This window comes from Pan paniscus, chromosome 11 (genome assembly GCF_029289425.2).
Source record: "Pan paniscus chromosome 11, NHGRI_mPanPan1-v2.0_pri, whole genome shotgun sequence".
Classification (NCBI taxonomy): domain Eukaryota; kingdom Metazoa; phylum Chordata; class Mammalia; order Primates; family Hominidae; genus Pan; species Pan paniscus.
The window spans coordinates 72,255,395-72,269,845 of NC_073260.2; the positions used below are offsets into that span (position 1 = coordinate 72,255,395).

At 35.9% G+C, this 14,451-nt stretch overlaps 1 protein-coding gene across 2 annotated transcripts in view; it reads right to left on the bottom strand.

The window, feature by feature from the left end:
• Positions 1–9,938, bottom strand: part of ALDH1A1 (aldehyde dehydrogenase 1 family member A1) — a 179,361-nt gene extending 169,423 nt beyond the window's left edge. The window contains exon 1 of one of the 2 annotated variants that reach the window (XM_003822194.7): positions 9,795–9,938. Coding sequence is in view for 1 of the 2 variants with exons in the window: in XM_034967559.1 (XP_034823450.1) it covers positions 9,795–9,914 (120 nt within the window). In the remaining variant the exon portion in view is untranslated. The remainder of the gene's footprint in view (positions 1–9,794) is intronic. The other variant, XM_034967559.1, reaches the window with a different exon arrangement.
• Between the last annotated feature and the right edge of the window lie 4,513 nt (positions 9,939–14,451).

Here is a 14,451-nt window from a genome sequence, read left to right on the forward strand (position 1 = left end):
TCTATGACAAACCCACAGCCAACATTATACTGAATGGGGAAATGTTGAAAGCATTCCCCCTTAGAACTGGAACAAGACAAGGATGCCCATTGTCACCACTTCTATTCGACATAGTGCTGAGGTCCTAGCCAGAGCAATCAGACAAGAGAAAGAAAAAAATGGGCATCCAAATTGGTAAAGAGAAGTCAAACTGTTGCTGTTTGCTGATTATATGATCATATACCTATAAAGCCCTAAAGACTCATCTGAAAAGCTCCTAGAACTGGTAAATGAATTTAGCAAAGTTTCAGGATACAAAATTAATGTACACAAATCAGTAGTTCTGCTATACACCAAGAGCAACCAAGCTGAGAGTCAAATCAAGAACTCAACCCCTTTTTGCAATAGCTGCACAAAAAATAAAATACTTAGGAATATACCCAACCAAGGATGTGAAAGACATCTACAAGGAAAACTATGAAACACTACTGAAAGAAATCATAGACAACACAAACAAATGGAAACACATCTCATGCTCATGGATGGGTAGAATCGATATTGCAAAAATGACCATACTGCCAAAAGCAATCTACAAATTCAATACAATCCCTATCAAAATATCAATATCATTCCTCACAGAACTAGAAAAAAGCATCATAAAATTCATATGGAACCAAAAAAGAGCCCGCATAGCCAAAGCAAGACTAAGCAAAAAGAACAAATCTGGAGACATCACATTACCCGACTTCAAACTACACTATAAGGCCATAGGCACCAAATAGCATAGTACTGGTGTAAAAATAGGCACACAGACCAATATAATAGAATAGAGAACCCAGAAATAAACCCAAATACTTATATTCAACAGGACTTCGACAAAGCAAACAAAAACATAAAGTGGGAAATGGACACCCTATTCAACAAATGCTGCTGGGATAATTGGCAAGCCACATGTAGAAGAATGAAACTGGATCCTCATTTCTCACTCTATTCAAAAATCAAGATGGATCAAAGACTTATATCTAAGACCTGAAGCCATAATGATTCTAGAAGATGAGGTTGGAAAAAAAACCTTCTGGACATTGGCTTAGGCAAAGACTTCATGACCAAGAACCCAAAAGCAAATGCAACTAAAAGAAAAATAAATAGATGGGACTTAATTAAACTAAAAAGCTCTGTACAGCAAAAGAAATAATCAGCAGATTTAACAGACAACCCACAGAGTGGGAGAAAATCTTCACAATCTATACACCTGACAAAGGACTAATATCCAGAATCTACAAAGAACTCAAACCAATCAGCAAGAAAAAACAAACAATCCCATCAAAAAGTGGGCTAAAAAACATGAATAGACAATTCTCAAAAGAAGATATGGAAAAATGTTCAACATCACTAATTATCAGGGAAATGCAAATCAAAACCACAATGTAATACCACTTCACTCCTGCAAGAATGGCCATAATTAAAAAATCAAAAAATGATAGCTGTTAGTGGGGATGCAGTGAAAAGGGAACACTTTTATACTGTTGGTGGGAATGTAAACTAGTACAACCATCATGGAAAACGGTGTGGAGGTTCCTTAAAGAACTAAAAGTAGATCTACCATTTGATCCAGCAATCCCACTACTGAGTATCTACCCAGAGGGAAGGAAATAATTATATGAAAAAGATATTGCACACACATGTTTATAACAGCACAATTTGCAATTGCAAAAACATGGAACTAGCCCAAATGCCAATCAATCAATGAGCGGATAAAGAAAATGTGATACACAGACAGACACCACACACACACACACACACACACACATACACACACCATGGAATACTACTCAGCCATAGAAAGGAATGAAATAATGACATTTGCAGCCACCTGGATGGAATTGGAAGCTTATTCTAAATGAAATAAATCAGGAATGGAAAATCAAACATCATATGTTCCCACTCATCTGTGGGAGCTAAGCTATGAGGAAGCAAAGGCATAAGAATGATACATTGGACTTTGGGGACTCAGGGGGAAAAGTTGGGGGTGGCGAGGGATAACAGACTGCATGTTGGGTACAGTGTACGCTGCTCAGGTGATGAGTGCACCAAAATCTCAGAAATCACCACTAAAGAACTTATTCATGTAACCAAACACCACCTGTCCCCCCAAAACCTGTTGAGATAGAAAATAAATAAATCAAAAATAAATAAATAAAAATACACATTAAAAAAAAAAAAAGAGGAGCTTGCCACCTCCTCCTTGCTGTCTCTTGCTGTCTCTCGTCATGTGATGCACCAGCTTCCCTTTCGCCTTCAGCCATGATTGTAAGCTTCCTGAGACCCTCACCAGGAGGAGAGGCAGATGCCATGCTTTCTGTACACCCTGCAGAACTGTGAGCCAATTAAATCTCTTTTATTTACAAATTAAATAAAAGAGTTTTGTAGTCTTAGATATTCCTTTATAGCAATGCAAACAGACTAATACAGCAATATTCTTAGTTTACATAATCGAATCAAGTACATGAAAACAATTATTTGAAGCAGGTATAATATTAGCCTTTGGCTTTGAGATAAGAACCAAAGATGTTGTTTTTCCTAGGCTATTGGACAACATATATATGCAGTCCATTATCCTATAAATAGAAAGTTGCTGTTTGCATTTTAGTTATAAATTTTTATAAATGATTTCCTCTAAGGAAAATTAACTTGCTCACTTCTCCTACTTATTGCTTCCAGCTCTGTACTACACACACACACACCTGTGTTGGGAATCTTTTTATTAAAATATAACATACATACAGAAAAGCATACAAAACATAACTATATAGCTTGATGAATTTTTACAAGCTGAGAACTACCAGCATCCCAGAACCCCCTGTCCTCTGATTCCCCTTACAGTCTCTGGTTTCTGTGCTCCAAAGACAGCCGTTATCCTGACCTCCAATGCCCATAGTTTAGCTTGTTTTTTAATTGTATATAAAGGGAAGTAAACAACACATGCTGTTTGTGCCTGACTTCTTTTGTGCCACACTGCATTTGAAGATTCGTCCATGTTGTGTTTGCAAGACCTGTTTCCATGTTGCATAGTTGCACTTCATTTATTCTCATTGTTGTAGAGTGTTCCGTTAGGTGAATACAGCAGTTTATGAGTTTGTTCTGCTACTAGTAATCACTTAGTTTCTAGTTTGGTTCTGTTATGAATAGTGCTGCTTGGGCATTCTTGTGCACATTCTTTGGTGAACATTCTTTGGTACACATTTCTGTTGACCATATAAACCTAAGACTGGAACCGCTGAGTCACAAACATTCATTTGTTTAATTTTTGAACTGCCAGCTAGTTTTTCAGCATTGTTGTACCAATTTACACTCCTACCAGTGCCATAAAACAGCTCTCTGGTTGTTCCACACCTTCTTCAACATGTGATATTTTCTGTCTTTCCCATTTTAGCCACTTTGATGGAAAACATATCCTTATTAAAGACACAGATCATGAAAAACATCCCTGACCTGATACCTTAAGTGAACTCAATTTTGGCAATGTTAGCTAGTTTATTCTTTCTTAATGACATGCATCTGGGACAGATTGAGTGCATTCATCCACTGAAGTCCTTCAAAAGTTAATGATCTCCCATTCTTCCCCACCTCCTACCAAATACAAATGATATTAGCTCACAGTTACCATGGCCCCCTGAGAAAGCTGTTTTACCAGTACTTCTTTTTTATAGTTTCTTTCAGTAGGGATGCTATGGGATTTTCTCCATTAATCAGATCAAACCCTACATTTAAAATACATTTCAGTTATTACAATGTCTACATTTTGTTCATAATTTAAGAGTCATTTAAGAGTAGTGACTTATGTTTATCTTGTGGCATGCCACTTTTATGTTTTCCAGAATCTTATTTTTCATTGCCATGATTGGACTGAAAAACAGGATGTTTTTTTCTATCGACTCACATTTCTAAAATTCCTTCTTGGTCAAAAGTGCAAGTCTGTTGACCCTTTCAACTTTTGTTTGAAAGGGACATTTTTGAGTTCTTATTAATTATTTTTCATTGCCTTTGTGTTTCTTTTGCTCTGTTTTACTCTGTATCTTTTCGAATGAGTACCATTCTGCTTTTTATCTACTTATTTTTAAAATAAAGAATTGGGGTGATTTTTCATGCTTTTCTAGAAGTATCATTTCATTAGAAAGATATTTCTAGACAATAAAAGCTTGAGTGCTAATTGTAAAATCGTTTTATTGATAAAATTTGTAATTTCTCTTTCTGTTGCTTATACAGTTTGATAATCCTATGAATTCTACAGAAGGAATTCACATGTAATGATCCTTTAATAACTAGTGCCTGAGAAAAATAAACTTATTCTACAATTAATTTAATTTTCAACACTTTAAATATCTTTAAATTTGTTTCTTCGTTTTGTTTCTGGTATCTTTTGCCTTGCAGAAATATGTAACTTTAAAAGAGCCAAATATATCTAGCTTTTCCTTTATGGTTTCTGTGATTTCTGTCATACTTGGGAATATCTTTCCCATCTCAAATTTACACAAATAACCTTCTAAATTTTCTTTCAATATTTTTCTTAGAGCAAGGATTCATTTTTCTTCTACATGGATAATCAAACATACAAGCATCGTTTATTAAATTAGACATTCTCACTAAGTTCAATTAAAATCCTATAACTACTAAATCTTTCTATGGATGCTCAGGCATATTTGACTAATGTATTTACCTATTCCTGTGCTAAAATTATACACTTACCTTTGATTACAGTTACTCCATATTTATTTTAGTATCTGGAAGCCTCCTACTTCGCCTTCTTGTTATTATTCAGTATTCATAAATTTCTTGACTATTTCTAGAGATATATTTTTCCACATACATTCTAGAATCACTTTATATTGTTCAACAGAAAAGCTTATTAAGATTGTAATTTAAGTTGCATAACATTTCTATAATAATATTAGAAGTAGTGACATTTCTATAATAGTAGTATCATTAGGAATATTTTATGTACTTCATTTGGATTTCATAAATTAACTTTTATATAAATCTTATGCTACTCTTGCTATATTTAAGTCTAAGAATTTTCATGTTTAGTCCCTATTATAGATGAATCTTTCTTTTTTTTCTTTTGCTTCAACCTTGCTATTGACAGAGAAAAAGTTACTGATTTTCTTAAGGTATACAAAGTTAATTCTAAGGCTTTTCAAGAGCTACTGGAAAGAGGTGGAGACATCTTTATTCCTGGAACAGAGATTTTGGCAAACATCTTGTCATGAGGAATCTAAGAATCACTCAACATGAAGGAAAGTAGAATCTAAGGATGGAGATATGGCAGGTTCTGGAGCTATTATTCGAACTCCTAGAATAAGCCATATTTGAAACCATTACCAGTTATCCTTTACATTATTCCCTATGTTCATTTAATTTACATAGGTTTAGGCCAGGAACAGTGGCTCATGCTTGTAATCCCAGCACTTTGGGAGGCTGAGGTGGGCAGATCACCTGAGGTCAGGAGTTCGAGACCGGCCTGGCAAACATGGTGAAACCCCATCTCTACAAAAAAAAAAAAAAAAAAAAAATTAGCTGGGTGTGGCGGTGTGTGCCTATAATCCCAGCTACTCAGGAGGCTGAGGCAGGAGAATCACTTGAACCTGGAAGGCAGAGATTGCAGTGAGCCGAGATCGTACCATTGCACTCCAGCCTGGGCAACAAGAGCAAAACTCCATCTCAAAGAAAAAAAAAAAAATTAAGTTGGTTTAAATAGGTCTTATTCTTCATTGTTTACCAAATAAGATGGTGTGGAAATTTGAATTTTGGCTTCCCCAGATAATTCTTATGCTAGTAATCTTCAGAAAAAATACCAGGATCAATACACTCTATTACTATCATGAAGATATAATGAAAAATAATTTAATGGTATAGAGTTGGCCATAGGAGAGTTGCTTCAATGTTATCACAGATGCATAGGATAAAGCTGGAATTGCTTCATTAAAGAGCTGAATTTTAATAGTTACTGATATAATAAAAGTATAGAAGCCTCTAAATACAAAACTATAAAAATGAAATGAAGTAATTCTGTGAAAGGAAGATGAAGAACATTTATTCTATTGCTTGTGAAATATAAATATATCAAATTTATATTATATATCAAATTTACATAATATGGATTTGATATATTTATATTTCTCTTCCAATGGAGAACTTAGAAATTCACTAGGCAATCATTACTTTATTCAAGGCAATTTTATGAATTAAACAAGATGCTAATTATACTATCAATAGCATAACTGTGCTTTTTGACTCAAAGAAAATATAACTTGAACCCACAATGATGTGAAGTTTCTTCTATATAGATCTTTGTTTATCCTGCTGATTTGTTTCCTCATTATTGGCTTCTTAAGAAATCGTTGCTCAACTCTGATTTTGTGTTTCAGCTTTAAAGTCACATTGAGACCAATGAACATCTTTCAAGTATTTGATTATATTTGTGATTATATGTAGGGAACTTCTTTTCTTCCTGTTGAAAAATGATTGGGACTCAAATAACAGTAGTACTGACCATGTATCACTCAGTGTGTCGTAACATAAATTCTGCATCATTGGTCAATTCATTTATTCAATCTTTTATTTCACTCCACACCCGTATGGGGTGACTATGATGCAGACATGTTTATATACACAGCAGAAACATCACTGGAAAAAAACAGACAAAAGTTCTTGCTCTCATGGAACTTAGATTCTGACAAGGAAAGATATCAAATAAACCTTAAACAAATATAAATACACTACAGATATATAAATTATGTAAAGTGGTGGTAAGTGCTGTGAAGTAATGTGAAGTAGAGTAGGGGGGATAGAGAATGATAGTGGAGAAGGGGAAGGATGCTCTTTCATATGAGAGTCAGGAAAATCTCCGATAAGGTGACATCTATTCATGGAGTTGTAGTGAAGGAGAAATCAAAATGGATATCTAAGGGAAACACCTTCCAGGCAAGTAAGACCCTGAGACAAGAATATTCTAAGTATATTCAAGGAATAGCAAGAAGGTCTAAAGGGCAGGATATGATATTCATTTTAAAAGTTTGCTCTGTTTGCATATGAGAATAGATTGTAGAAAGGCAAGTGTAAAAGGCTATTACACACTTGCAAGATGTTTACTGAGAGATGACATTCAGTTTAGTTTGCTGGCATGGATCAGGATTTAGAAAAGAGAATGAACCTGGAGGGACAATTTGAAGATATTCAGAATGACTCTGCAGATTTTTCTTGAGTAGCTAGAACTATATGAAGATCAGGTGTGTGTGTGGGTGTGGGTGTTTGCGTGTGTGTGTGTGTGTGTGTGTGTGAGAGTGTGTGTTGAAAAGGGGTAGACTAAAATAAATCAAAGTCCAGTTTCAGATAGCAGAAATTTAAGATGGCAACTTGACAGTAGATGTAAGCCAAAAAATGTATAAGTCAGGTGTATCCAGGAGATGTTGGGACTAAAGATATAATCTTAGGAATTTTTTAAGCATATAGTTGGTATTTAAATACTTGGAATCAGATGAAGTCACCTACACAAGGAGTACAGGTGGAGAAGAGTTTATGAAAATAAAGAGAAATCAGCAAAGGGGACAGCAAATAATTTTTTTTCCAAAAAGAAAGGGAGTCATTAGCTATATCAAAAGCTGTTAATAACTGAAGCAAGATGATTATGGAGAAATGACAATGAATTTTTCAGTGTAGAAGTCATTAATGGCCTTGACAAGATCAGTGTATGAAAAAATTTTGTGTTTCAGTGGGCAACTAAACATAGTCTGACAACTCTTTTAGGGTATCAAATTCTACCCCTGCTCATTGTCTTTGAGCTGTTTTGCAAATCTTTGTAAGTGGTAGGTAACTGATAAACAAATTCTGACTTGTCTGGTAGTGACATTAATTGACTTTCTGTGTCCAGTTTGGTAGTGATCTAAATGAATGTGGAAAAATCAGTTTTGTCTGCATTTCCAATTAATTTCAACATTCTGTGCTCTAGATAAATTAGAGCTGTTTGACTTTTCCTTTGAATCAGTTATAACATCTCCGTGGCTCCCTCATATTATGTAAGTAAAATTATTTAACACATGTTCATTTTCATATCTGAATGAGGGTTATGATTTCACCTTTTTCTGAAAATTATCTTTTTAGCATTAACGTTGGTGTGGTGATGTAGGCAAAAGACTGGCTCAGAGGTACTTGACAGAAAATGGAAAATGGGGTCAAAATGGTTGATTTGATATTCAGAAAAACCTTTTTTGGTAAAGCACATTGAAAAATCTCAACACAATTTAACAATTTTTAAAATTATGGTAGGAAAGTAAAAATAAGGGAATCTAGAAGCTTGATATAAGAAGGCAATCCAGGCCTGGCGTGGTGGCTCATGCCTGCAATCTCAGAACTTTGGGAGGCGGAGGTGGAAGGATCACTTGAGGCTAGGAGTTTGAGATCAGCCTGGCCAACATGGCAAAACCCTGTCTCTACTAAAAATACAATTATTAGCCAGGTGTGGTGGTGCACGCCTATAATCTCAGCTACTTGGGAGGCTGAGGCACAAGAATCGCTTGAACCGGGAGGCGGAGGTCGCAGTGAGCAGATTGCACCACTGCATTCCAGCCTGGGCGATAGAATGACACTCTTTCACAAAAATAAATAAATAAATAAATAAATAAAAAATAAGAAGGCAATCCAGAGGAGTGAGTGAGTACTGGATCTGCTAATGTGAGGGGTCATGAGCTCTTGGGACAGGAAACAAAGCTTGAGACTAGAGCTCTGGTAGGATCCACAGCATAATGCCGGGAGCAGCAAAATCTCAAGGGAAAAACCTGACTTTGCTTTAAAATGGAGATGTCTGAAACACTTGTCTGTCCTGAACTTAGCTCTAGATAAGCCAGAATAAAAGAACAATTATCTGCTGAGAATTTCTAACCACAAGGTGGCACACACCTTGTTTGTTGAAGAACTGAGGTACAGCAAGGTGTGGCTAGAACACTGAACCAAAGGAATTGTGGTATGACCTTAGTTAGGTCTTGGCTGTCATCTCCTTGTTACCCTAACATAAAAGGTTGTGAACAATAACTTCTCTATGTCACTGGATAATTCAGCCATGAGGCTCTCTCTTGATTCACATCATAAAAGCCCAAACATTATTCTTTTGTTGCCATGCACACTTGCAGGTACAAGGATGTTAAAATCTACGCACCCCTCCCTAATTCTTATCTTGCAAAAATTTGCCTGTTACATAATAATGATAGTTCCTTGAGTTTTTATCAAGTATTATGTTTACCCAGAAAAGAACAGTATTTTAAAAAGGTATTCTTATACAATTCTCCCCACTTCTTGCATTTTTTATTTTCTTTGGGACAAAAATGTTATTTGCCTTTGTTGGCATGGACAGTTAGTTACATTTTTAGGGGAAAATCTCAGAATGAGAAACTAAACTTGAACTAAAATAAATATAAGTCTTAGTAAAAAAAATCTGAGAAATCAAATGTAATTATTTAAAGTAAGCTTAGATCTTTTTTTGAGCTCAAATCCCGTGATAATTCAATCTGAATTTATTTTGGTGCTGTCTCACTCACACCCACCTTATGAAAACCGAAGCATTTGGGGGTCTTTTACTCATCCGGTTACCACTGAGATGCCTTGTCTAAACTTACAAGGGCTACTGAAATCTGAGAGCCTTGGGTTTTAGTGCCATCTGGAAGCCCAGTAAACTTTGCAAAGGCTGTGAAACTCAGCCTAAACTCCAGCCCCTCAGGCATACTAGGCAGCCACACCCCTCCCACTTAACCCAAAACTCCGCTCACCTCCTGCAATGCTGTGAAGGAGAAAGCTGTAGGTTCCCTGGGAGTCTGCAGATCTCTCTTCCCATCCTGGACTTCTGGGGCATGCCTCCCCTTCCACCTTCTCTTTTCCACAAGGCACATGTCTCCCTTTCCCCTATCTGGCATAATTCCCTCAAGGAGTGCCAGGAAGGCAGATCATCTGCTGGATAATTAGCCTTTCTGTCCTACAGCACAAACCTCCTGTGAGGTTGAAAGAATGAAGGAGCTGGCTGCCTTCTTTAAGTGGACATGAATCTAAAAAAGATCCATGAAGCACAAAACACAAATTCTGTCTCGATTAGCTATGCTGATTCACAGCTTGTAGCCTCTCCTCATAACCTGAAATACCTGATAAAGGAGGGCACGCTCCATCAAAACATACTGTCCAATTTGTGAGTGGTTGAAGGAGTGCCCCAAACCTCCATCGGCGGTCTGGCCTTTATAATCTTACACTCACAGTGTTTTATTCCTGAAATCTAAAGCTGAAGGAGAAAAATTACAAATGTCATCACTCATTTACTTAAAAATTATCTCCTTCTGTATATGCAGATGCTTCTTATTCTCTTGCAATCTTTCCAAGCCCTTTGCACTAGCTGTATTCTTTAGCACATTAAAGAAATACAATCATTTCTTGACTCTCATGGGCAGATAAGATGGAAATGGCAAGATACTGCTGGGAATAATAGGCAGAGGAATGTTGCTTTTGATAAGAAACCAATAGAACTATACCTACTTTCTTTTTCTTTTCTTTTCTTTTTTTTTTTTTTGAGACGGAGTCTCACTCTGTCGCCCAGGCTGGATGCAGTGGCGCGATCTCGGCTCACTGCAAGCTCCGCCTCCTGGGTTCACGGCATTCTCCCGCCTCAGCCTCCAGAGTAGCTGGCACTACAGGCGTGTGCCACCACGCCCGGCTAATTTTTTTTTTTGTATTTTTAGTAGAGGCAGGGTTTCACCGTGTTAACAGGATGGTCTCGATTTCCCGACCTCGTGATCTGCCGGCCTCGGCCTCCCAAAGTGCTGGGATTACAGGCGTGAGCCACCGCGCCCGGCCGAGCTATACCTACATTTTATACATGTCTTCAATGACACATTTATGATTAAACTAAAGATGTTGGAATGAAAATGACAAGTGATCATTTCTCATCATACAAGAAAGTCTATCTCAGTGTATCCATGGGCCAGGAAGAGAATACACTTTAATAAATGTGTTTTTTTGGGGACTAGCCCAGGCTGAGAAAGGAAAAGTCTCTGGTAGTTCCATCAGGTCTTAGTTTCCTGGGTATACATAACTCTGTATTATTTGGCTGAGAAATTAAAGGATTTTCCTTAGTGTATTCTTAAATCATATTATACTGACATTTTATTATTCTCATGTTTTCTTTCATTATGAGAAAATTGTTGGGGAGGTGAGCATTTGCAAACCTCTTTTTATATTGCGTTTATTATGTGGAACTGGGAATCTCTGAAACTCCTTTTACTTTGTACTAAGTGGCTATGGAAAACATCTTTCGAGAATGAAGGACAAATTCTCAGAGGAAAAATACTGAATAAAAGGTTTCAACTCTTGCTGGCATTACAGTATTTCCTCACAAGGGGAGTGCATTTCAAATAGTCTCTTTTTTTGTGTAATACAGAGGAAAGTATAATTTATTCTAAAGTTGGCATCACTACAAAAGGTCAGTCAATGCTCAACTTCTGGTATTTGATTGGTTGTGAGGGGTTTTGTTTTGTTTTGTTTCTGTATGTGGAGAGGAAAGGGACCAAGCCAGCCTTTCTGGATTTTGGAACTGATATACTCTAGCACCACCTACTGGGAAAGGGTTTATAGTGCCCTAAATTACAAGAAACCCAAACTCAAAATCTTCTGATGCTTTCTCTCAAAACTTGTATTTATTTTTCTTCTTTTCCTATTCTTTTATTTTCTGTTGATTTTCTATTCATTTTTGTTTGTTTTCCTTTCTCTGGTATAAATACTCCAGCTTTCTCAATGTAATTCTCATACACAACTCTAAAACAACTCCCTAAAACAACTGCTTTTATGGCACGTGGAAAGGTTGGAGATGAGAAAAAATCAAGTCTATTTTAGGTCATATGTCTTCACCGCAAATGATGATTCATGGATATTAAATTCATAATCCATTATCTTACATGTTAAATATTAATACTTAATATTAATATTTAATATTCTCAAGGCAAGAATCCATTGAATCATAATTCTTCCACTAACTAGCTATGAGGCTGTATAACCTCCCTAAGTCTTTATTTGCTCACTTGATAAAAAAGCAATGCTAATAATACATGTTGGATAGGAATGCTTTGAGAATTAAATGATATGTGATGTATGCAAACTTCAGCAGAGCACCTTTCGTGCAATGCACAATAAAAGTTTTCCATTATAATTACCCTTCTGAGGACAAAGTTCGTGTTTTCATTCATCTCTGTAGCTTCAGAGTGCATAATAGAGGGTTTACATATTTCCTTCTATGTCTTAGTATATACTAGAAAATTAATTGTGTAGAGTACAGTAGAAGAAAAAAACATTATTGCCATGACTATGAGCTAGCTACTCTGCTAAGCACTTTGTAGGTGTCATTTCATTCACTAGATAGATACAGAATCTTGATTTTTTCCATTCTCAGTGTATTAGTCTGTTTTCACAGTGCTATAAAGATACTACCTGAGACTGGGTAATTTTTAAAGAAAAGAGGTTTAACTGACCCACAGTTCCACATGGTTAGAGAGGCCTCAGGAAACTTACAATCATGGCATAAGGCGAAGAAGAAGCAAGTACCTTCTTCACAAGGTGGCAGGAGAGAGAGAGAGAGAGAGATCAGGGGAAAGTGCCTCTTTTAAACCATCTCACCGGCTCTTGTGAGAACTCCCTTACTATCACAGGAAGAGCAGGGGGAAACTGCTCCCATGATATAATCACCTTCCACCAGGTCCCTCCCTCAACATGTGGGGATTATAATTCAAGATGAGATTTGGGTGGAGACGCAGGGCAAAAACATGTCACTCCATTTCATAACTAACTTTCTAGGTAAAATTTGAGCACTCCTCCCAAGGGCTTAGTTTTCTTCAGAAAGAAGTGGGCTATACCATCTCTAAAATTTCTTTCAGCTCTATTATCTTTACTGTAATTTTACCAGCCTTAAAATTAGATTTGGGTATAATTCAGCAATTATACTGGCTGGGATTCTGCTTCTTTCCATTTTAAAATGAAAGAAGCAAGAATTATGGGTAACTAGAACAAGAGGTATCAGAGGTCATCTAGCCAACCTCCATTCACAGATAAGCAAACGAAAAAACAAAAAACACACACAGAAAGGTGAAGTATTTTCTGCCCAATGTCCTAACACTAGATGTAGCAATATTAAGAGTTTAGTCCAGAAAATTTGGAAGAGGTGGCACACCTGGATTTTGTATGCTTTAGTTTCTCCAGGATAGAAACAAAGGAGAATGTAGTGTGGCAGTAAAAATATGAGTAAGTATATACATATCACAAATGACAACCGAAGGAAATCCACAATATTAGATTTGGTGTAGACTTCAGCAAATCCAAAAAGGCTAAGACCATCTAGCTTATAACATGTATCTTCAGAAATATTCTGAGGTATAGCATAATGGAGTGATTTTTGAAACAAGAATCCTCTTTCCTTTTTATTTAAGTCTAAATTTCAATTACATTGTAGAAAACTTGAAAAGAATATGAAAAAGTCACCCACAATTATATGACACTAAATGCATGCTTTGATAGTTAAAAATATTTCTTACTATGCATATATTTTTTCTATGCATATATATAGTAATTATAGCATGCATGAATTAGTTTTATTATTTGATTACAGTTTGGCATATTGTTACATGATCTCTGTAGGCATCAAATGCTTGCAACATTATCCAGCAAATGATCATATAATTTATCTTAACATCCACCTATATCATTGAGCATTAAATTTTTCCTCTTCTCCCCTTCCCACCCTCTCTCTCTCTCCCTTCTTTCCTTCTTTGCTTTCCCTCCCTCGTTTCCTCCCTTCCTTACTTCCTTCCTTCTTTCATCTTTCAGCATTTTAAATAATGCATTGTATTTATGGCTTTCTCTGTGTTTTAGGGTTTTCTATCAAATAAACTATCAGAATGGTTGTCAAATTGCTTTGTTAAATTACTAACTGCTTTCTTCCAAAGTGTATAGTATTTAACAATGCCATTGGTAATATAACATTTTACATGTTTTTCTCTACTCTCAAATACAAGAGGAATGAACATGTCTATTTAATTTCTTTTCATTACTGACATATTTAGACTTATTTAAATCATTTTATTTTGTATTTGTCCCGCTTTGTTGATGTTTGTTCATTCTTCCCCTTCCACTTTCTTTTAAATTAATGACTATTGTAATGCTATATATTTTCTTTATTGGTTTGGAAATAATATACTGAATTTTTTGTTCCCTGAACTTAAATTAACGTATGTAACTTAAAATGTATACATGAATTAAACAAAAACCCAAGCATACTAACTCCGATCAGATGCCTCCTGACTGTAAGTCAATATTATCCAGTATTTTAATCCCATTATGATTCTTCAAATTTGTTTATTATTATATATTCAATGCTTACTTAAATTTACCCATAGATTT